The sequence below is a fragment of the Ursus americanus genome, chromosome 24 (assembly GCF_024610735.1).
Source record: "Ursus americanus isolate L20-20 chromosome 24, mUrsAme1.1.p, whole genome shotgun sequence".
Classification (NCBI taxonomy): Eukaryota; Metazoa; Chordata; class Mammalia; order Carnivora; family Ursidae; genus Ursus; species Ursus americanus.
Window position 1 is genome coordinate 18399224 of NC_142150.1, and position 25067 is coordinate 18424290.

Below are 25067 nucleotides of genomic sequence, written 5' to 3' on the forward strand. Positions count from 1 at the left end.
AGCCAAAGGCAGATGCCCAATGACTGAGCCACCCAGGCGCCCCTGTCTGTTTTCTTAATGGTGTCTTTGCTGAGCAGAAAGTTTTAAAATTTTGATGTTCAGTTTATCCATTTTGTGTTATTATTGTTTGTGCTTTTTGTTTTCTGTCAAATCAGTCTTTGCCTACCCCAAGGGCCAAAGATATTCTCTTGTATTTCCTTCTAGAAGCTTTATGGTTCTGTGTTTTACATTTATGTCTATGACTCATTCATCTTGTGTTAATTCTTGTATATGAAATGAGATAGGGATTGAGGTTAATTTTTCCACATGGCATCCAGTTGTTTCAGTTCAATTTATTGAATTGCATTGACCTTTGCTGAAAATCAATTCATATATATAGTCTATTACTTCTAGACTCTTTATTCTCATCTACTGATGTTATTTAGATATATTTATACCAGTACTACAGTAGCTTTATAAGTCTTAAAATCACTATAGCGTTATAAGTCTTAAAATCAGGTAATCTAAGTTATTCAGCTTTGTTCTATTTCAAGATTCTTTTGCCTGTTCTAGATCCTTTGTATTTCCATATAAACCATAGATATATTTACACAGTGTGTGATTTCTTGTAGCTGCCAAAATAAATTACTGCAGACGTGGTGGCTTAAAACAACAGAAATGTATTCTTTCACAATTCTGGAGTCTAGAAATCCAAAATCAGTGTAACTGGACCAAAGTCAAGGCTCTAGGGGTAAGAGTCCATTCCTTGTCTCTTCTAGCTGCTGGTGGCTGCCAGCATTCCCTGGCTTATGGACTCATCACTCCCAATCTTTGATACCATTATTTCAGATCCCTCTCTGTCTCTCTGAATGGTCTTTATACCATCTTCTCCTCTGTGTGTCAAAGCTCCCTCTGCCTCTTTCTTGGGGGCGCCTGGGTGGCTCAGTCAGTTAAGCGTCTGCCTTCAGCTCAGGTCATGATCCCAGGGCCTGGAATCGAGCCCCGTGTTGGGCTCCCTGCTTGGCCAGGAGTCTGCTTCTCCCTCTCCCTCTGCCCCTCTCTCCACTCAGCTCTCTGTCTCTCTCTTCCTCTCTCAGATAACCAACAAAAATCTTAAAAAAAAAAAGAATACTTTGATTGAATTTAATGCCCATCTTGGTAATTCAGAGTACTCTCCATTTAAAGATCTTTAAGTGACATCTTTGAAGATCCTTTTTCCTAATAAGGTAACACTTTACAGGTACTAGAGATTAGGACCTGATATCTTTAGGGGCCATTATCAGCCTACCACAGAATGTGTTATTCTCTTTTAGACTTTCATTTTGTTCTGGAACTTCCTGTCAAAACAGATTGGAGTGAGGCTTTTAGCACCCTAAATGACATATTTATTTTCTTGCTAACAATTGCCATTTCTTAATTGGACTCTGTATTACAGAATAAAATTTATTGCATTCTAATAATAGCACAACAGATTAGACCTAAAAGCCTCAGATGGTGAGTTGCTTATTTAAAACAGCAGTCAGGAAAATACCAACTTAGTAAGAAATTGAATTATGCTTGGACTGTCATAGAACTGATCAGTGACTCAATAAAATTTAGTGATAGCTTTTAGTTTTGGCCACAAACTAATTCTTGATTTTGTAGGGTTTTCTTGGTAAGGCTTGTTACACAAACCTTCTTCACATAGTGTTAGAAGAATGGGTCAGCTAGAGAACTTTAATGTAACAAATTCTGTTTTGGTTTGGGGATGTTACTTAAATAGCCCAAATGTAGGGACTGCGTAGACTTCAGTATGGGAATGACTCTTATGAGCATCGTTCGATAAATCATGACCATAAAAGATGAAATAGTACAGCCTTAGTTTCCCTTTCTTTTCTTCAGTCATTATATTAATTAGCTTAAATATCAAAACGTTGATAACTGTTAAACTTGGCATAGGAAGAGAAATAGTTTGCCAAAGGGAAAATGGAAGCCTAATTCTCTTTGTTTGCCCTATAATCTTTCTCTCAGCATGCACGATGTTCTTCTGTGCAACAAGATAACACAATAGCTTTTGCTCTGTTAGCAAGAATCATCAGCAGTGTGAAAAAGTGCAGCATGAAAACAAATTCACTGTCAAAACCAGTAGTCTACATTATGATTAAAAATTTACATACTTTCTGAATTCTGGATTGAGGATTGAAGTCACCTTACTTCGTGTTACTTGCCACAATTCACTGAGTGACTTTGGCCTTAGCAACTTGGATAATACATGACGTTGCACTTGTAAATTTTTTGTGTTCTTTCAATGTCTGTAAAATAGTCAGTGAAAGAATTTAAGTGATTATGCCATTACTAATTGATGATGAGTATGTGAGCAAACCATAGTAATGTCATGAAATGTAGAAATGGTGGGGTTTTTTTTTCCTGTTTTATTATAAAAACTTTGAAGAAAAAGGACAAGAACTAAAGGAAGAAAACTAGTCTACTAGTTCAAAGGAAATTCCTAAGGTAACTTAAAATTAAGGTATGTTCTGTAACATATCTGATAAAGCATTCAGAGTAATTACTGGTGACAAATTCCAGTTGAATACCATCAAGTGGTTCCTTGTTTACTTGAGTGAAAAAAATGACACATTTGAATATCTGCTACTATGATCCCTACTTTATTTAAGTGAAATGTCTCTACATTTAGATAACCTTTTCTCGCTTATTTGTTGAAAGACTGCTGAAATGCACATGACCTCGATTCTTTCAGAACCGATAAATACAAAGAGAAGAGACAACCACGAAGAATATAGGGGAAAAGGAGATAATATAAGTGAGGTATCTAGTAAGCCACATTTACATTAGCATTTGAGAATCAATGAATCGGTCTAAAATTACCGCATATTGAAAACATTTTAAAAAATTTCTTGATTTGGAAAACACAAGTGAGAAAGATTTACTAATGAATTAACTTATATCCAAATGTTTTGTTGAGTTCTTTAAAGTTGTTTCTTACCGGGATGCCTGGGTGGCTCAGTTTGTTGAGCGACTGACTCTTGGTTTTGGTTCAGGTCATGATCTCAGGGTCATGAGATTAAGCCCCATGTGGGGCTCTGTGCTGGGCAGGGAGTCTGCTTGAGGTTCTCTCTTTCTCCCTCTGCCTCTGGCCCTTCTCCTTCTCTTGTGTGTGTGTGCACACACACATGTTCTTTCTCTCTCTCTGAAATAAATCCTTAAACCAAAAAAAGTTTTTTCTTACCAATCTGCCCTAAAATAACTATTTTTCAGAAAAAGTTTATGCTTGGGGATTTGTAACTTTAAAGTCTTAGGGCTGCAGGGGCGCCTGGGTGGCTCAGTCGTTCAGTGTCTGCCTTCGGCTCGGCATGATCCCGGAGTCCTGGGATCGAGTCCCACATCAGGCTTCTCCTCTGGGAGCCTGCTTCTTCCTCTCCTACTCCCCCTGCTTGTGTTCCCTCTCTCGCTGGCTGTCTCTCTCTCTGTCAAATAAATAAATAAAATCTTTAAAAAAATAAAATAAAATCTTAGGGTTGAGCTGGAAGATGAAAGGTATTTATTTTCAAGTATGATTGTATAATCTAATTTCGTAAGAAAAAGCTAGTAGTTCATTTGTGATGGTTTTTGCAGCCAAGCACCTTATGTAATGAAAGCTTCATACTCTGCATAGTTTGTGCCCTTTCTTTGTCATGTCCTGCTCGTCTTCACATACCTATTTCTGTTTGTGTTAGTCATCCTCTCTCAGTAAATTGTCCATGAGACCAGTGATTCCATCAGCAAATTATCCAGAAAATGCTGTCTTCACAAGTTGTGACAGATCATGTCACTGGTGGATTTATAGCTACTCCAGTGGTCTAATTAACCTGGCAGTTGTCTCCTGTGCCCGACACTGTTGTCCTGTTGCCTTGGCATCTTAGTTTTCATCTTCTCATCACCTTCTTTCTTAACTAAAACTTAGATTTACAAGTTTTGGGGGGGTTTTGTTTTGTTTTTGTTTTTAACCGACCCCCATCAACCCTCTCTATTCACCACCCCCTTTATTTTTGATTGGCAGTATCATCCAGATAAACAAAGTGCAGATGTGCCAGCAGGAACAGTGGAGGAATGTATACAGAAGTTCATCGAAATTGATCAGGCATGGAAAATTCTAGGGAATGAAGAGACAAAAAGAGAGTATGACCTGCAGCGGCACGGTGGGTACTTGGGGTGAGGAGCCACAGCACACTGGCAACTCTTTGAAGCACAGTCTGCAGCCTTTCCTGGGGAGCATTTTCCGGCATTCGTACCAAGTTATTATTGCCTTCTTTACTCCCCTCCGTCACTGTTTTTAATTATGTCCTATTCTTTAGTAGTGATTATTGTGTATCCATTGAGAAGCTAACAGAACTACTAGGATGTGGCTTCTTAGGAAGCCATGAAAGCTACTTTTTCTAACTAATGAAAAATGTTTAACTACACATTTCTAATTAATATGTTTAATAACTTCTTTTTATTAAATGTAATTATGTACTGATGAAATAAGATTTTATTTATTTATTTGACAGAGACAGCCAGCGAGAGAGGGAACACAGGCAGGGGGAGTGGGAGAGGAAGAAGCAGGCTCCCAGCAGAGAAGCCTGAAGTGGGGCTCGATCCCAGAACGCCAGGATCACACCCTGAGCCAAAGGCAGACACTTAACGACTATGCCACCCAGGCGCCCCCTGATTAAAATTTTAATTGGAGCACTTTAACAATGTGTACTATATAAATGACAGTCGAAAGGAGGGTGCTATAGGGGATAACATCAGAAAGCACTCCGCTGTCTTTCAGCTTGTTTTAGGCTAGGTTTTGTCTCCTGAATAAACTATTCTTTATAAGATTACTATAAATGCAGTCTTATAAAGGAGTGCACCTTTCCTAAGCAGTTTTAAAAGTCATTTCTTTTATGTGTTTCAGAAAATAGCTTCTTAAAACAGTGACAAGCTCTTGTGAGAAAGAAAGGGGAAAATGTAGGTCAGGTTTGTCACACATAGACTGCAGTTACACGAAGTGATAGGCTGTCTTTCAGCACTGGCCTTGGGATAGGAGTCCCTCAGTCTTCTATTTGAACCTTCAATATGCACCCTGCATGCTAATGGGGGGGGAGTCAATAATCAGTTACAGCCTGTGGGGGAAACACTCAATTGCACTCTGCAGTAGCGCACCAGGTTCAACACTGACTCGAATGTGTTGGTAGAAGCTCACTGTCTGTAGTTGATTATTGCATCCCCTCCCACGCCCTACCCTGGGACATCATCAAACCTAACAGAATGATTTTAAGGCTCCTACTACTAAGGTTATGAAAATTTGACTTGAGAAACCAGGCTTACTTCTAAAATACGGCATTATAGGCTAAAGCCAATGGTGTATATGGAATACCCGTATTTATTTTCAGAGGGAATTGCACTGATAAGTATTACTTACAGGCAGCGTGTGATATCTTTGTGTATAAAGACGTCATGAGCTGTTCGTTTATATACTGGAGAATTTAATAGTGACTTTCATCATACTAATCAGCTCTAAAGCCCTTCTCCTTTTTTAAGACTGATGAGCTTTTTAAAAATATTCAGAAACTGATTAGTGTACCTTTGCAATTAATTTGGATTAATTTTCAAATATGGCTTGAATATTGGGTCTTACCTATTTGGTGCATATATAAGTATCTTGCAAATGTTGTATTTCTTTTGTAAATATGTTTGACTTCTGACAAAAGAATGTACAAGTGGTTCCATTTGTGGATGACTTCTATTCACAGATCTGTCTTTTTAGCCTCGGTTCACGCGATAGGATTTCTGTGAAGTTACCTATGTGTTTTTGCCCATCTTTACCAGTCGTTACTTTGTGTGTGCCAGTTTGCTTAAGATAAGGATGATCCACAAAACTGTACTTCGAGGGGTGTAAGGTACGTACTTGCCCTGTTGCTGTGCATTTTTGCCATTCCACAGCCTCTGTACTGTTACGAGCCTGTCAGTAAAACTGACTAGAAGCCCACTACCTAAAGAGAAAAGTGGTAGGGAGAGATCCGGAATAAAAAACTAATCTCTCTTGCTGGTGAATAGGGTGTCGCTAGACGAGAAATGGAGAGAAATAGGAAACAGGGTTAAAAGTTGAGCAATAGAATTGCATGAAGGAAAGTTTAAAAAATGGTGTAAGAACAAATAATTAATAGGTTCAAGCCTTTATTGTTGCCTTTGGAAAGTCCTTGGAAATGTGGATTTCTTTTGAGCTTTGAGTCTTTGGTTTTGAGGTTTTTATGGAGGTAACTGCAGCCTACAGGATCACAGGAGACTCTTGTAGGTCATTGACGAGGCCACAACATTTAGACAAACTGAATACAGTTGAGAGTTGGGCCTGATTCATGATATGGATAAATAGGCAGATCTGCTTGGAATTTTTATAATGTTCGGTTTGCTTTGCAAGTTTTTCAAGCAGATTCTAGGAGGACAGTAGAAATACAGCTTTTCATGACCTTTTAATATGTCAGACCTAAGTATGAAGTATTTCCTTCTTTACCCAGCAGCTCCAAATGGTGAGAATGCTTTACTTCAGTTTTAAATTGACATTGGATTGCTGTTTAGGAAAGAAGTAGAAGTCTCTTATCCAAATATAACTTGCTGCTTTTAAGCCTTTCATACTAGAGCTATTTTTAAAAATCTCATAATAAACCTATTTTCATATTGTCATTTCTTCTGAATGCTGACAATTTCTCCTTCTTGACCCATCTTCAGTAATTGGCTCCTCAAAAGAAGGAAATGAACTTGAACTTCTAACAGTGAGGATTTAGATTTGATAGAAGGAAAACCTTTGAGAGTGATAATTTGTTAAAGACCAGGATAGGTTACCAAGAGAGAGAGAATTTGTTATAACCAGGTCAAAGCACTCTTTTTTTCTGGGTCACCCCCTGGGGACATGGAAATAGCTTTGTTATACAGAACTCTTTTTGCATGTGGTGATAGTTCATTGTAGAACTTTCTTTTCATAGGATGTGCTTTAAATATGTTTGTTTCCTGCCTTCCATTAACCTGGAGTATAAAATAAATTTGAGCTCCGTTATACTTGGAAGGAGGCAAGAGACGTTTTGTTTTTATGTTGAATGCTTTCTCATATTTCACAGCTTAGAGTTGGTGCTCTGTTGTAAGGAAACCCTCATCAGTATTGCCCACAACCATTTACTTCCCTAAAAGATCATTTAAAGGGGCCCTTGACATCCATATTTCTTTGCTTCACAAAAGATATTATCAAATGAGTTCTAATAAAGAAAAAGTCTAGGGTAAATAACCCCAGTAAAGTACATATATTTTTTCTTCCCCATTTCCACATATCTATTCTTAGTTGATATTTTTAGGGCAATGTCGGCCAAGCTGAAGAAAAGCAAATCTAAAAAAGGATGAGTAATATTCAGTTCCCAGATATTATACATTTTGAAAGCAGTGTTAACAAGTGAATTTAATCAATTAGTTCCAGTTGGCATATTTACCTTCTTGTTTCTAAGGATGCTTCCAAAGGCTTACTTCCCATGTTCCCTTGAAAGGCGTGTAGTTATTCAAGATTAGGCTTTGCATTTCAGACAACCAGATGAGCACTTTGGAAAATTTTCTCTGGATTTATAAAATGTTTATATGAATATCTGTTGAATAGATTTTGGTGCCCTTATAAATGTGTGGGGAGTTTTCTCATATATTAAGCACATTAAAAAAACACATCAGAAGTATATCATGGGAAAATAATAGGGATCATGATTCAGTTGCTTTGTAATATGACAGTCACACAGGTAGATGTCCAGTGTCTCAGTGGCTCTATAGAGCGATGTAGCTGTTGAGTTAGGGTTACTTCTCTGTGACCTGAAGTAAAACAAACCTTCAAGTGAAGTCAGTCAGATTAAATAATGTTTTTAAAAAATTAGTGGATTGTGTTTGGAATCCTTGATGGTATATTATTTTATATTAAGATGTATCTTAGTTTTCTATTAGTTATTTTGGTAATGTGGAGTCTTCACCTTACACAATCAGACAAGTACTTGGATACCCAAAATAGCCTGGCTCAGGAGATTGGGCCAGACATTGTAAAGTCAGTGTGTCTTTACTCAAAGCTAATCAGTTACTCTCCCTTAGCTAGATACAAAAGGTCATTTCTGGTGTTGTATTGTACAATTTACTTTGTCCCTTTTATTAGGATAAATATTTGAGAATGGGAGGTAAGCAAATAAATTGTGGGCCAAATACGAACGTATCTTTAAAAGCCCACCAACATTAATGTGTCAACGTGTAATTTCTTAAGCCCAAAATAAAAATCCTTCCTGAAAAGCAAGTTAATGCTAAAGACTGATTAACTCCATAAGAAGGGAAATAATACTTTTAAATGTAGATAATATGAATCTCAGTTAACTTAATAATGACATAAGGCCAGTAGATATTTGTGTAGATTATGTGCTAAAACTGACGCTTACAAAATACTTGTATTAGTCAGATTAGAGTTTCCATCTATGGTCATATCAGTATTTCCATTTGATTTTAGGAATTTGAAAATTGGCTGTAAAAATGTGCTTCAGGTAAAACTTGAAGATAAGCATCAGGGGGCATGTTTTTTTTGGTGACTGTTTCTGGGGAAAGTACGTATGTGAAATGATGCAGAAAATCCATCTAGACAGTTAGGGACTGGCATTTTCTTCAGAGTGAGAAGAGAGTATAGAGAAAACTTTCTGTGAGGGTCCTCCTGCTCCATCTTATTTGTCACAAGAAGGTAACTACTCATGTTATCTTTTACTCAAATGCAAATTTCATTGCAAACTGTTTTTGCAATGAAAATGTATTTTAAGATCTTTTCTCAGTGGTTTTGAATAAAAACTCGGCTAGTTTCAAAGAATGTTATAGAAACCTGTGGGCAAGATTACAGTCATAATTCTGGCATACTTGGACACAATTGGGAGTTCTGATTTAATACTAGAGAAAATGGAAGATTTAAGCAAGTTTGTGTCTCCCCCTTTAACGTCTCTCCCAATTTCTACTTGGGTACTTGACCAATTGAAATCAATGAGTCTTAACCCGAAACGGTGTTACCTTTCTCATTGCTTGTTTTTTCCCCCTCAGACTTGAAACCTTCATTTCATATTACATTCTGATTACTTCTACTTTGCTTAGTGTAAAACCAATGAATTAGAAATGAGTGTTAACATTTAATTTTTTTTTTCCTGCGTGATCTTTTTATTCTCACAGCTATCACGGTAGGCCGTATCCAGGGTATAACACGTACCCGTAGCTGCTAATTGGCCTTCTCCTATAGTCCGTTTACATTTTGATTGGTCTAGCTTTCTTTATTCTCAGTCCTCTGTTTAGGAACTTTTATAACCACCCACTCCCCAACACAACATTTACCCATTCATGTAGAATTTAAGTGGGACAGAAGCTTTGAAGTTTGTTCCTAATTACTTTTTCCAGCCTTATCACCAGTCACAAACCTGATGTGAATCTTCTCCCCTGGTCCATCTAGGGGCCCCCAAACACATATGCCTATGCTGTTTGTCACTACTCAGAACACCCTCCCATTCTGATTCGAAACAGTTTATTTTTGTTCAAGTTTGAACTCAAATCTTCCTATCACCCCCAACTCTCAAAGAAAGCTTCCCCGACACTCTAATCTACCATCCTTTCTAATCTCTGAGTCTAATCTACAAATTAATTATTTTGATTTTTTCTCTGTGGTTCCTGTCTTTCAGTTTTGTTTGATACTTCAGATGGATTATGGCTTTGATAATAACAGGTCGATTTTAACGGGACTGACGATAGCAAAGTACATCAAACTTGACACTGTCACAAATCCAGACAAGGTCGAGAGTTGCTGCCTCCCTACACTGTGGTACTTGAGGCTTTCCCCTCTTGTAATGGATTGGTGTTCAGTCATTTTCTTATGGTCTGTGTGAACAGGTCAACACAAATATTATGAGATAGGAACAGTTAAAATAGCTGCTGTTTATTGAGCACTCTGTCTGTGGTAATTGTCTTTGAATCATTGTTTAATAGCCTCTGAAGGAAGATATTAATATCAGCTTTCCAGAGAAAGAATCTGAGATTCAGAGGGGTTAAGTAATTTGACTAAGGTCACATGGCTAGTCATCGCTAGAAGGGGAATTCAAGCCATTCTCTGACTTTTAGTCATATTGTGCTGTGCTGTCAAGTTTTGAATAGGTGTGTACAACTGACTCTTTTTAGTTCCAGATGGGCAGGAGTGAGTTACATTCGAGGGTCAGAACATGAGGCCAGGCCTACCTCTGCTGCTGTTCTGCCTGTTGTGGAGTGAAACATGAAATTCAGTTTCCGGGTTCCATTTGGTATCTTTTATGAAAGCACCGCGTGTATGCTCAGTTTATAAAAGCCGCACAGTTCTTCCAAGTCCATAATTAAACTCCAAGTTTGTAATTTTTCTTTGATATGGAAAGCCTTGCAATCATGACTCTTTAATTTCACCTGGGAAAGGATTATAGAGCTTTCTGATTTAATGAGCAGGTTTCATGTTAAATGTTGCCTGATTCTGAATCTCTTACCAAGGTAGAGACTGTTCCAAGAACAGAGAGTGTGAAGGACAAGGAAACTGATTTCCTTCAAGTTAGTTCCTATATGAAAAATTTAATTATGTATAGTGAAATGATTTTTAAGAATGAGGTGATTGTGTAAAATTAAATTACTTGGTTTTAAAACAGCAAGGTACTAAGTTAGACCTAAACAGAAACACTGCTGTTTGCTTTTTACACACAGATGACTTCTGTAAGGGTGAAACAAACTTTATTTTAAAAGGCATAAAAATAAATACAATAGACTACTTGCTAAATGAGAGCACCCTGGGGATTTGATCGCTCGACATTGCTACACATGAATAGTAGGGACTGAACTGCACATGGACTGGATCTTTTGGCCAATATTGGGTTGAATGAGACTTTTGATATCTCAGCCATAATGAATAAAGTTAAATTCCTCTCCACCGTAGCTTTTTGTTGCTGTTACTTATTTTTACTTATTTATTTGAATTGTAGCTAAAGTTAGAAAAGGTTTCCTGGGATTAGGAAGTATAATTATTTAGGCAGCAAAAAGTTGTTTTAGAAATTTTACTATCATTAGGAAGAAGCTTTAAAAGGCTGGAATTCCATTGTCTTGTAAGAAGTAAGAAATATTTATTGATTCCCAAATGGAGCTGAAAAAAACCTTTCCTCTTTTAGAAAGTTGTGAATGACCCAGCGAGAGCTCTAGTAAGCTTTACTGAACCAAGCTGCTAATAGTTATTTAATGTTATTCTTCAGTGTGAAAGAATCTCCCTAGATTTTCCTTTTAATCTCTTTGAATTGCAGGCTCATAAACCTCTCTGATGAGTCCTGCCAGTGTTTTCTTAGATCCCACCGTTGAGACAAAGGAGCCACAGAATTCTTTCACCTCTTGTTGTCAGACAAATCCAATAGAACGCAAGGTCAGAAGGGCCTGTGCTTCTGGAGGCTGGAAGATTCTTTTCCAAATGATCACGTAAATTATTTGATTTTATCATTATATTTCACAGGAACCTCTTTTTATAATGCATTTCTTTCTGTAAGTAAATTTGGATCTTTTTCTTGTCTCCATATTTGGCTAAGCTTTGGGTACAGCACACGGTTTGAACGGACCTACATACCTCAGGAAAAGCTGAGCCCATTGACTTCAAAAGAATTAGGAACAGTGTAGTGTAATTGGACTTAAGATAGAGCACCCAAATGCCACGCATTGCGTTTTCTTTCCCAGTGGCTGGGTTTGTTTGTTTTTAGGTTATTACCATTCTGGAGCTAAGATTCCAGATTTAAATCTGTACCTATTCCTTTAATTAAATTGCTGTCTAAGTCAGTTTATGTTTTCTCAACATTTTTGGTAGTGTCATGTTAACAGGAAAACTGAGATAGAATTTTACATTTTCAGATACCTATTGAAATATTTCATTGTAATGAGCAAAAATATTTATAATATGTAATACTCAAAAGAAAAGGAACTTACCTATTTTGCAGATGCCATGCCTGATTAGTAGACAATTATCAAGGCTAATTACAGGGTTCCTGTGAGTTACTTTACAGGCTAGGGAGGAATTAAGTTTTCTAATTATAACTACAATGGTGGACAAGCAGAGATCATTGTTTAAAAAGAAAAAAAAAAACATTGATTTGTTTGTGTTCCTTCCTTGTAATCGTAGTTAGGGGGGAAGTTGCTGTTGCCCCATTCCCTGGACACCTGCCTCTCAACAAAGGATCGTGGTCACCTCCCCACCCCCTACATTTAGATTCACCTTTTACTTGTATGTACCCCCTCTGCTCATTATACAGTTCTCCAGGGATCCAATTTTCCCTGAGTTAATCACCCTCAGCCTTTTTCAGAAGTTGTTAGATTACCGTCTTTTCAAGGAATACACACTTTCTTAGGCTTTTAACTTCTTTTGCCTAACTTTTGTTTCCTTATTTCTATTTAAAAGTTTAGCTCTTGGAGTCTCAGCACACTGCCTTTAAAACTTTTTGTTGAAATGTATCATACATGCACAGAAGTGCACCAATCCTAAGTGTCCAGCTTGAGTGACTTTCACAATAAACACATCCATCTAACCAGGACCCAGAAGGTCCCCCGTGACTCCTTGTAGTCCCCACGTTCCCCCACGCCCAACACTACAGCGTCACGCAACAACTCAGGGCACTTTTGCCTGTTATAGTTTATATAACAGGAAATCATATAGTATGGTCTCTCTTTTGTCAGATAGGACTTTTAAAACCAGAAACTCCACAGAAACTTGGACTGCGTCCACATAGTATTGAATAATCAGATCAAACCGATAGATGTTTAGATAGCCACAGAACATGAGCATATTTTTTAATATACTTCTTTTAACTCTGATCTTGGGCAGAGTACTAACCAGTTTTGCATTCTGTTTTCCCTCTTATTATGAGATATCACCTAAGTTGACCTGTCAACTAAGAAATAGGTCACTACTCTAAAGTTACTGTATATAAAGAAAAAACTAATAAAAATGTGTAAAGGCCCCCTTTTTTGAGGAAGTAGAATAATAGAGAGGTGGTCCATGTGAAACAGCAACAAGGTGAGCATAACAGTGGCTCCCTCGTGGAGAAGCACAGCAAGATGCTGACGTCCTTGGCAGTTATCTTTGCCAGTTATTTCTCATTTATTATTTTCAAATAAAAATAGCATAATGGGCATATAAGACTGGGTTGTCTTTTTGTGTAATTGCTGTATTGCAGGTGTCCAAGACAGGTTAGATTAAGGCGTATTCATCTTGTCATTACCTCTGCCTTGTCTGATTTGCTTTAACTGATTTCAGAATTACTGAAGATATCGATCAGATACCCTGGAATATAGCCAGCTTGATCGTAAATTATTTACATCTGTTTTTTCTCTAACTACAGTCTGTTGAGTGCCAATTACCCCCATTCCTAAATCTAAAAGTGTTTCATTTCCCCATTCAAGCAAATTTACCTTAGTCATTCTAAGAAATTGAAACATATGATTAAGATTTTTTTCTCTCCATGGGACTTTTAGGGAGAAATTTTTAAAAACTAAAATACTGAATAACCTATAACTAAGTGTGCTTTATGTAGGATGTGGAAATTGTTTTGTTCCGAGATTACTTCACCTAGTGATACAGTCCTCATAAGCTATTCAGTGGGCACACAGAGATGGAGCGACTACCCCCGACCACTGGGCAGAGTCTTTAATCTTTGATTTTAGGGTCAGTTTAATAGACTGTTGGTACCCAGTAAATATGAAGTGATATAATATTTGACATACTTAATAGAAAACCCCAGTGAGTTCAAAATATTGTATAATTTTTTCATCTATTTTAAAATTGTGTAACTCACCAATAAATTTTGAACAGGCAGTTATTAAATATAATTAAATTGTAGGCATTCACACAACGGAACAAAGGAAAGCATTCTCAGCAAGTGAACAAGAGACTAGTGAGACAGCTAAAGAAAATTTCATCGGGGTGAGGGGTGGATTTTAGTAGTTTCTTTTAAGCATCGACTTCTAGAAGAACAATACAAGCATACATGAAGTATAACATGCCTTTAAAAACAAAGACAAGTGCTTATCTGTAGTTGCTTTCTTTGTCCCAAAGTATACTTGTTTTAAGCAAGAGTACATGCTTCTACTACCTAAACTATATACTTACTAAATTTAGGTAGAATTCCAGGCTTCTTTGAACCTTCCACCCATAAGAAAACTTTGGCCTAGGAAATAGCAATATAATATCAAAATAATACAGTTGTATTAATAGTATGGTTATTGAGACCTTTTAAAGTAAGTCTTTAAGTTACCTCTTCCTCTCTTGCAAGCAATTAAAAATCAGATGACTGATAGCCCCTTACATTTGGTTAGAGCTTTATTCTTAAAGCATTTTTAGACTGATCTCATTTGATTAGAACACCTCGCTGGTATTAGTCTGCTCTGACTGCCATAAGCAAATTCCTTAGACTGGGTGGCTTAAACAACAGAAACTTATTTCTCATAGTTCTGGAGGCTGAAATTCCAAGATCAAGGTGCCAGTCAATGTGGTTCCTGGTGAGGGATCTCCTACTGGCTGTAAATGGCCTCTTTCTTGCTGTGTCTTTATTTGATACTTTCCTCAGTGCCTGTGCATAGAGAGACCCTCTCTCTTCCTCTCCTTATGAGGCCACCAATTCTATCAGATTAAGACCCCACTTTTTTGGTATTCTTTTACTTTATTACCTCCTAAAAGGCTTATCTCTAAATACTTCAACGTATGAATTTTGAGGGGACACAATTCAGTCCATTAACAACCCTTCTGAAGTAGAGAAGAGAGAGCTCAGTATATCTAAGGTATATTTCTAAGGTTAGAAAGTTAGTAAAATATTACAAGTAGGGTTCAAATACAGTTATTTTTACCCAACTCCATGCTGTCTTCCTCAGTTATAAGTATAGTTTGTCTGACAAAAAAAAAAAAAAATTCCCTCTCACAAAAATAGGGGTTACTATTTAATCACAAGGAATCACCAAAATCAACTCCATGGTTTTTGCATGTTGCATATTTGTGGAAAATGGGATAGATTTTGACTTTTGTAGTTCATAAGAAGTGGACTACAAGTCAGATAGCCTTAAAACTGCTGTCAAAATAGTAAACTCAGTTTTTAAGTGGTAAGTAAATTACAACTGTATTCACCGGGCTACAGTTGCCTTTTCAGCGCTCTTCATGGGTATGACTAAAGTGTCAAGTAAGTGTCGTATTTTATATTTTACAGAAGATGATCTAAGAAATACGGGACCAGTAGATGCTCAAGTGTATCTTGAAGAAATGTATTGGAACGAAGGTCGGTATTTTTTCTCTTGACTGTAGTAAAGAAAAATATTAGGGATTTTCTCTAAGAAGAAAAACTCTAATAGGATATTTGGAAATCTTAAAAAATAGTAATAGCTTGGCTTTCTATATATATGTATGTGGGTGGTTTTAGGAATATTTTTCATTCTAAACTTCAATTATTGATGTCCCCCTATATGACTCATTTCCAGTTATTTTTCTAGTCTAATTAGATGTTAGATATAGAAGGTTTCATGAGGATTTCTTTGTTAAATTACTTGGGTTTTGGTTTACTTTCCATCTGTGTAATAGGGAAAATAAAGAATATAATTTTTTTCCATCCTTCCTGTGTTGGCATATGAGATGAATTCCTATTAGAATTTTTATTTATTTTTTTTACATGGAATCATAAACTGTCAGGGCAGGGCTTTTAATATTGTACTCTTTTGCTTGGAGCTTGGTTTTTACCCTCCCCTTTTGAATTCATGTTAGGTGGAAAAGAAAAATCTGTCACTCCCTTTTACCCACCATGATGTCTTATCTTTTTCCCTTTTCTATTACTAGAATTTTTATTTTATTTTATTTTATTTTACTTTAGAGAGAGAAAGAGAGTGCACGTGGAAGGAGAGAGACAAACAGACTCTGCGCTGAGCCCGACTCAGGGCTTGATCTCATGACCCTGAGATCATGACCTGAGCTGAAATCAAGAGTCAGACATTTAACCAACTGAGCCACCCAGTTGCCCTCTATTACCAGAATTTTATAACTTAAACCTCATTTCTCTACTGTTCGGATAGTTTTGTGAATTGCTCTGGTTAGACATTGTTACAATGTTCTTTCTTCTAAATAGGACTCATGAATATCACACATCCATGTTTCTCTGGGACGATGAAGAAAATCTTACTATTTCTTAGAATTTTTATATACTTTAACCCTATAACTACTGTTCAGCCTGGAGTAAAAATTCCCTAGGGGTTTATAAAAATTCACTAATGAGTGTGGATAGGCAGAAAATAAACTGCCCATCCATCCTTCCTGAAACCAAGTTTACTGGAATTTTTTTTTTTTTAAAGAAAACTTTTTTTTAAAAAAAGATTTTATTTGACAGAGGGATAGAGAGAGAGCATGCACAATCAGGGGGAGCAGCAGAGAGAGAGGGAGAAGCAGGCTCTCTGTGGAGCAGGGAGCCCGACATGGGGCTCAATCCCAGGATCCTGGGAACATGACCTGAGCTGAAGACAGCCGCTTAACCGACTGAGCCACCGAGATGTCCCTAGAATATTTTTTTTATGGCAAATTTTTAACTTAGTGCTCTAAGGAAGGTGGGTCATAGGCTATTGATTTAAGAGGAGAATCACATTTTTGCCTATGGGCCACTCTGCTCCTAAACTTGCCAAATGAAATCCTAGAGTATAAATTCTTATTTGCAGTGAATGATTGAGAAACTTGAGGTTTTGTGTAACTGGGGCTCCCAGGGCTTTTTAGTAGTTTCATCAGAGGAAACGAGGACTACTGCTGTGAAAGTAGAATATACTAGTGACAAAGGCTTTAGTGAAAGGCTTCTAGGTCATGAAGGGGACTGACTAGAACATGTCATTTATCAAGGAGACCTGCCCAATTAAATACATTTTTTGAAAATACAGTATTGCCACCTCATCAGCTAGTACTGTGTGTGTTTAACCTCTTCTTAGACAAATAAGTTCTTTTTGCTGTAGCTGATTAACATATTTTGTTTCCTAATGATTCCTGATACTATGCAAATAGTCAAAACTGGTTTTTGTATTTCTTCCTTCAGTAGCCTTTTAAAAAATAAAAAGTTTTTATTTTAAATTCATATAGCTTGGTGGTTCAAGCATCTGTTCAGTCAACAAATACAATGAGCTTGCTTGCTTGCTTGCTTTTTTTTTTTTTTTTTTTTTTTTTAAGGATTTTATTTATTTGACAGAGCACAAGAAGGGAAAGCAGCAGTTAGAGGGAGAGGGAGAAGCAGGATCCTTGGGATCGTGACCTGAGCTGAAGGCAGACACTCAACTGACTGAGCCACCCAGGCGCCCCTGAGCTTTCTGATACAAGTGAAAAAAACAAGATAATGAAGGAAATGTACAACATGAAATTGTCAAGTTATAAATGTGTTACTATCCTTGGAATTTCCTTAAAGGTGACACTGAAGATACAGAAGAATCCTAACCACAGCCAATGAATCAGTTATTAGAAGCTAGAGTTAATCTTAAAAGTATAGGACATCCTTAGATGCTTATTTAAATTAAGGGTTTTGTTTTTTTTTATATAAAGATGGGAAATAATCCTTATTCTTGTGAGAGAATATACTGAGCAGCAAACAGCTGCATGAAGCCATTATTTCTGCAGGGATATTTATAAACTAGTAATGTAAGTTTTGCAATTGAAAAGAGTAGTCTTGGTAGATGAAAATTCAATAAAAAGTGCGATCAACTGGGCAAATAAAAAACTGTTTGAAGATTCCTTCATGGCCATTTTCAGAATAACCTTGGAAAGTGAAGATCCAGAGCAGGAGAAAAGTGGACGAAACCCTACATGATAGACGTAGCCAGATTACCATGTTCTTGATCCAAGTATGAAACAATGCATTTTATTACACTTAAAAGCTATCCCTGAAGAACTGTGGAGAGAGTGGTTAACCTTTCCCCTTAGAGTTAGTCTGTGTTACAACTTGGTTATTTTGTCTTCAGTGTATTTAAAATGATTTCTGTGAAGATATCACTTTGCTAAGTGATAGAATAATATAAGAAGAAATGTAACAAGATGTGAATTTTTAGTGAGCATTAACATTTGAAATCATCTGTGAAAAAACTCCACAGTAGCCCACGGTGGCCTCTGCATCATTTACTGAGCACATGTCACCTCAAATTGTTTCTCAGTGTTCACTGAGGTGGTAAAAAAACAAGAGGGACACTTAGCTTAAGAAAACCAATGGTTAGAATATGTACGTTTTTAGACAATTTAATAATGAAACAATTCACTTTTGAAAGCACACTCTACTACAATGTATATGTTGGCTCAGACAGGGACGATGTTAGCATTTTGAAATTCCAAGATTAAATTATTTTTCTGTATGGACAAAAAAGGCATTGTGGTGAAAAATAAAAAGGAGGATTGGGTGAATGAATCCATGTTTTCCTTACTGGTAAAAGAAACCTGTAAAGTTGGCTTATTTAATTGTTAATTTTTCCAAGGCCAAATTTGATTAGAGAACAAATACAAGGCAGTTGAATTTTTTTTCTTTTTTTCTATTAGTGGCATATGATGAGATCTGAGTGTTAAAGAATGAAGTTTGTGAATTGAATGAAGGTATTTGATGTATCTCTGATAAATTATGACAGTCATACAGTAAGGTGATCATTAATTATTTTTCTTTTACAGTCACTTCTCAGTGACAGTGAAATGGAATGACCAGTGGATCAGATTCTTTCAGTTAAAGGACATGAGCATTTCAGCTTCCCAACAAGATGGTAGACTTAATAAAATTTCCACCAATCAGTAAGCAAAATGTTGCTCCATATTGCCTCTGTTGGGCATCTCACTTCACAGAAATAGTGTGATACTAGAACAGAGTATCTAAATGTTGAACTTGATAAAAAGTTAACAGGGTGCCTGGGAGGCTCAGTTGGTTAAGCGTCTGCTATCGGCTCAGATACTGAGGATCGAGCCCTTCATCGGTCTCCCTGCTCAGGGGGGACTCTGCTTCTCCTTCTGCCCCTGCTCGTGTTCTCTCTCTCTCAAATAAATAAATAAATAAAATCTTAAAAAAACAAAACAGTTAAGTTAGAGTTTTCTCTACAAGAATATACTTCAGGCAAAAGCATGTTGCTTTACAGTAAAACATGTAAGGCTATTTCTTTGCTTCACAGTAGTATTTTTGACAAATACATTATTGAGAGGAATGTAAAGTTTATATGGATCTTAAGAAAACAAAAGACTTCAAATAAATGTCCTGGGTCACTTTTGAGCATCTGATCTCCCCTCAAGATCTTTGGGCTGTTGATTCATAGCTTTACTCTCTACTGATCTCTACAGATCAAGATTTTTTGGTAGATAATTTTTAGAAACACTGCCCCACACAAGAATTCATCTCAAGTTCTCATTTAAATATGTTTTATACTTACTGAACTTCTTTCTTTTGTTTTGCAATTTCTATGAGATAAACTGCCATTTTTAAAAAGTTGTTGAAATAGTTACTTACGTTTGAGGCATTATTTTGGTGTTTTTTGTTTGTGTTTTACAGAGGATCACTCTTTTTCTCTGAGTTGCCGATGTGGTGGAAAATACAGTGTTTCCAAGGATGAAGCAGAAGAAGTAACCCTGATTTCTTGTGATACGTGTTCACTAATTATAGAACTCCTTCATTATGGATGAAATTGTTCACTAAGTGGGATCCTTTAACTGTGTATTCAGACATGGTGAAGAGAGCCCATTCAAGTAAATGTTTAAAGCTGATAAAAAGTAGGATTTTTTTTTTGGTCAGCTTTTATTTACAGAGAAAGTATAAGACTGTCAAGCAGGGGCCACCCCAGATTAATACAAAATTAATTTAGTTATTTATATGTATTTATAATTTATATTTATAGAGCACCAGTACAAAAGGACTTGAATTATAAGTTACACTTTCTGAATTCCCATCTGAAACCTTTGTTATTTGGTCCATTTTCTCCTTGGTATAAAATAAGAATTTTCCTTTTCTTTAAGCATGTCTCCTCATGTTCCTTTGTAGTTACTGAGTTTCTGAAGTAAAATGACATTTCTAGCTGATGAAGTTATAGGCCTATTGTTACAAGTGTCTCAAAGTCTCAAGTCATTAGGATTAAACTATGATCTTTGTGAATAACATATGAGCCTAGTACTCCCATGAGGGTTAGATATGGATATTCATGAAGCTATTTCAAAGTTAATAAAGAAGATGAAGTGGCAACTGTAGAAAGGATAGCTTTGAAATCAAAGACTTGACTCTAGTCCTGGCACTATATTTCCAGATTCTTTGTGTGGCTACATTAAAGGGAATAAAGCTTGAACACTGCCATCTTCAACTTTAAATGTAACGGTAATGGTAGCTTTAAAAAAAAAAATGATTTGAAACAGATGCATTACTTTCCTTTTTATTTTAAAGTACTAAGTATTAATTCCTGTATTTATGAGTAAGGAACCATTGCATTGCTGGTATGATCAAATGGACTTTTATAATGTTATTATTGATTATAAAAGACTCTAAAGATTTTATTTTTCTCTGTATTTGATACTCTATGTACAGTATAAGTCAGGACTCATTTAAAAAAATTGAGGAATCCTTTATGGGATCACTGGAATTTTATTACTTAATTTCAAATGAGTGAACCAAGCATGTGACTTAGCAGCTTTTGGTATTTATTATTGGTTTGGACTTAAAAGACTAATTACTACTCTGACGTGTAAATGTAGCAAAAGTATGAGGCATATTCAAGAAAAGATTACTTTCATTATAGCTATAAAACCAAAAATTCAGAAGAGAGGTTGTCATCCAGGTTTTTTCCCTAAAAATATTTTTATATCTATCATAAAATTTAGATGACTTATTTTGGATTACATTTTTATCCATATATTTGGAACTAATAGAGCCTGCTGTATGTATCACTTATTCTTTACATATAGCAATTACAAATGACTAAAACTAAGTAGCAAATGGTTTATTAGTAAGTACATGGTTTCAGTGGCAATAATAAATTCACTTGGAGAGAATAATCAAATCAAAAGAGTAAGTGCTTGCTAATCGTCAGAAAATCTGTGGCCATTAGGGCTGTCACGTAGAAATCCAAAATCACTCAGAGGCCAAATCTGTAAAATTAAAATGTGATTGAAGACAGTTAATGAAAGTGTTACATCATCATCATATTCCCCTTTTTTATTCATACCTTTTCTCTGTGCCATATAATTAAACACTTTCTCCTTATTTTTAGTCAAGAACAAATTCTCAATACCAAAATAAGACTTTAGAAAGTAAACTTGTACGTGCCTATGTATTTAAACTCTAAAGTTTCGAACACTGATATGTTATACAAGAAATTATGTGTGTGGTGTGTGAATATATATGTATGACTACGTGTGTCTGTGTTTTCTTTTACTACCCTCAAATAAAGTTAACTGTAAGCCTAAGTATTTAAGTATAACCTCTGCATAAGTATAAGGAATCCTGCAGATTCATGTGTTTTTCCTCTTCCTGCCGTGACAAAAACGAGGAGCCAGTGAAAATAATCATCTTTCCTAAGAGTCCTACATTTACTATAACCATGGTAAGTCAATGCACTTAACTGTGATATCCCCACTCAACAGTGTAGTTTGACTACACTGCTCTTCTGCAAAATGCGTATTTATGTCCAAGATATGAATATAGTTGTACAAGTTGCATGAAAAGAATTACATTCTGGAGATTTAAATTAAAAGCTTCTTATAGCTAAGGTTGTTTGAACATTATTACTCAAACAAAAAATTACTCTTAATTACCAGTCTCACTGGGGAAAAGGGTAATTTCATAGCTACGAAGGCCAGCATGTTCATAAAATGTAGTTGCTGCAACAGTTAAGTCCACTGACAGCCTGAATATTTCAAAGTTCATTTTTGAAAGAAACTGTTTATTTTTCCAGCTTAGAGAAGAAAACCTACATTTTAAGCAGAAAATAATACCTTGAAAAAGATACGTCCTCTTATTAGTCCATATGGAATAGGTCCATAATACCTGGAATCTGTAGAATTCTGGAGATTATCACCTTCTAACCAAACATGACCTGTTGGCACCTAGAATTAGAGAAAAAAGCATCCCCTTAAAAAAAAAAAAAAAAAAACACAAATTTGGGTACTATAAATAAAAAGCATGTCTTTTGGTCGTAGGGGGAAATGTCCTAAAGTTCTTGTTTATAAAATACAAACCCTGTGATTTGTATTTTTACTTTTATTTCTTGCACAATAAAATATCTTTCACTAAATATTAGTAGGTAATGTTAAGGTTTCATCATTTTAAAAGACCTATCTTTTTTGCCACATGGTTCCCAAACATTAATTTGTTACACAAACCCCAAACTGAGGTTATAAGAGATCAAAACAGTGTGACAGGGTCATTAATTTAATAGACTTCAAAAGAGGTCATTAGGATGCTGACTGAAAATGTGCCCTCCTGTCTCTAGAACAGCATAAGCAGGGCAGCCACTCACTCAGCAACATCCTGGGGCCAGTACCAAGGCCAGACCTATTAGAGTGCTCACGATGAACTAAATGGTAATTGATTGTGACATCAATTACAAATAATCTCATCATTTTATTGGAGTGGGCTTGTCAGAATTCTAATTAAGATCCCTGTTCTGCCTTTGTACAGGCCATATCTTCAGTGCATTATACTTCAATAATGACCATCAGGAACTAGAAGGACCTATTATAAAATCATCAGTTGTAAAATTAATGATGGTGACCTTCTACTAAATGAAAGACCCCATCTCCTATATTGTCCTATGTATTAACTGCTAGATAAGTTTACATTTTTACTCAATGTCAACCATAAGAGTATTTAGAACAGTTTACTTTAAAAAAATGTGCTCTGTGATATGAAACATTTGCCCATTCATCTGTTCTATATAAACTTAAAAGCTTACTCTGCAGCAGTGAGCAGTAGTCCTTAAAGTAGCATTTTATAAGTTATTTTATAGTCTTTGTTACCCAAGAAAGTTGAATTATTTATTGACCAGACCAAGATGATCTACTGGGAAGGGATTTATTTTCACTTTTCTTTTGACTGGCTGTTTATTACTTGGGAAACTTACGTGAAGAAAAATACTCCTTACTGGGTTAAATAAAAAATGACTGCAGTTTTACAAAATGTTACAAATCAGTGCTTCTTAAAGACTTTATTTTTTAGAGCAGTTTTAGGTTCACAGCACGATTGAGACGAAGGTACAGAGATTTCCCACCTATCTCCTGCCCCCACACATGCATAACCTTCCCCACTGCTGACGTCCCCTCCACAGCAGTGTATGTGTTACACTTGGTGAACCCACGTCAACATCATAATCACCTGAAGTAGAGAGTTAACTTAGGGTTCATTCTTGGTGTCGTACATTCTATGGGTTTGGACAAATGTATGACATGTATTCATCATTATAGTATCATGGAGTATTTTCACTGCCCTAAAAACCCTATGTGAGCTGCCTATTATTCATGTCTCCCCCCCAAACGCTCCATATTACCTTTTGGAAAAATAAATGTATGCAAGCATGTAAAATCTGAATTTCACTTTACATCAGAGATTATATAATTTTGGAATGTCTTATGTAGAAATATTTGTTCAAAACAAATGAAGTTCATTATTTTCATTTACATACACTTAAATGTTAAATCTATTTGTAGAGAAAAAACGTAAGTTTCCTGAGAGAATATCAGATGCTATAAGATCACGTACTTTTTTCCCACCACTATTAGTGGAACTAGTTATAGGTTCTAGGGCCAAAAGCAAGACTAATTCCTATCTATATAAGTGGACTTATGTGCAGTAAACCTTAATATTGTTCAGATAGAAAAATGAATCCATCTCAGATCATAGATGAAAAAAAAAAAAAGCCAAATAGTGTGTTTGGAAAAGCCATGTATCACTAACATAGTCGCAAGTGCCACGATGGGAGAAGCTATAATATGGACATCTTTTATGTTTAAATTTCCATAGTTTCTCCTTAATAAGTGTTTGTTTCTGAGTTCCAAAAAAATAGCTAATAAACCAAGATCCAATATAATTACATTTCCTCATGAAGCTTTCCCCAACCCTGCCCGCCCATACCGAATACTCTTGACGGTTTCGAGCACTTACAATATAAAGTATGCCTTGTCTGTGGCCCTGGATTATAACATCTTATTAACCTGCTTGGCTTTTGTGTAAGTCTATCATTTTATGACCAAATAAGCCAAGACAGTAATCATGTCATGATCTTAATTCTTTACAACACCTAAGCCAAAACTGGAACTCAGATATTTGGTGGCATTTGTTATTAATGTAAGCAGAAATTCTTATAAAGCACAATCACTTTTGTATGACTCAAGTTTCTTCCAAATTAGCGAGATAAAGTGCTGAAGTGTTATCTCTGGTATAATAAAATTAACAAGTACAGAAAGGAATCTGCTAAGAGAAACCCAGAACATATTGCCAGAAGCCTTTGGAAGAGTGTGACTCAGGCTATCTTAACGTAGTCCTTGACTGCAACGGGTGGAACATAAAGAAGGGAATAGTAGTACAAGCCAGTATATATACATTGCTTTCCAGTTTATTAAAAAAAAAAAAAAACTCGGAGTTAAGATGGCAGAGGAGTAGGGGACCCCATTTTCAGCTGGTCCCCTGAGTTGAGCTGGATAGGTACCAGACCAGCCTGAACATCCACGGAATCAGCCTGAGACGCAGGAAAATACATCTGGATCTCTACAAATGAACATCTCCAGCGCTGAGTTTTGAGGTACGAAGCAGGGAGCCATGAAACTGTGCACAGATATCGGAAGATAAACAGAAGGGGGAGGGAACCGCCACGTTCGGGCCCCAGGAAGCGATAGCCACCTGCACGGGGGAGCAGGCGGACTTGCGGACTGGCAGCCGCAAGAGATCAGACTGGGACCGAGAGCCGGGGAACGCACGCCACCAGACTGAGGGCTGGAGCTTCGGAGCACACAGGGGTGGCTGGCAGTGTTAGAAACACAAAGGACAGGGGTGCCTGGGTAGCGCAGTCATTAAGCGTCT

At 36.4% G+C, this 25067-nt stretch overlaps 2 protein-coding genes across 23 annotated transcripts in view; one reads left to right on the plus strand and one right to left on the minus strand.

The window, feature by feature from the left end:
- Window positions 1-20022, plus strand: part of DNAJC24 (DnaJ heat shock protein family (Hsp40) member C24) — a 71844-nt gene extending 51822 nt beyond the window's left edge. For all 3 annotated transcript variants that reach the window (XM_045808575.2, XM_087855384.1, XM_045808576.2), the window contains exons 3-5: window positions 4016-4154; window positions 15246-15314; window positions 19563-20022. In XM_045808575.2, the coding sequence (XP_045664531.1) occupies window positions 4016-4154; window positions 15246-15314; window positions 19563-19693 (339 nt within the window). In that variant the 3' untranslated portion in view covers window positions 19694-20022. The remainder of the gene's footprint in view (window positions 1-4015; window positions 4155-15245; window positions 15315-19562) is intronic.
- A 957-nt stretch (window positions 20023-20979) lies between these two features.
- Window positions 20980-25067, minus strand: part of IMMP1L (inner mitochondrial membrane peptidase subunit 1) — an 86320-nt gene continuing 82232 nt past the window's right edge. For 19 of the 20 annotated variants that reach the window (XM_045808565.2, XM_045808566.2, XM_045808567.2 and 16 more), the window contains 2 exons: window positions 21989-22099; window positions 20980-21142 (listed from right to left, as the gene is read on the minus strand). In XM_045808565.2, coding sequence (XP_045664521.1) covers window positions 21074-21142; window positions 21989-22099 — 180 coding nt within the window. In that variant the 3' untranslated portion in view covers window positions 20980-21073. The remainder of the gene's footprint in view (window positions 21143-21988; window positions 22100-25067) is intronic. The other variant, XM_087855383.1, reaches the window with a different exon arrangement.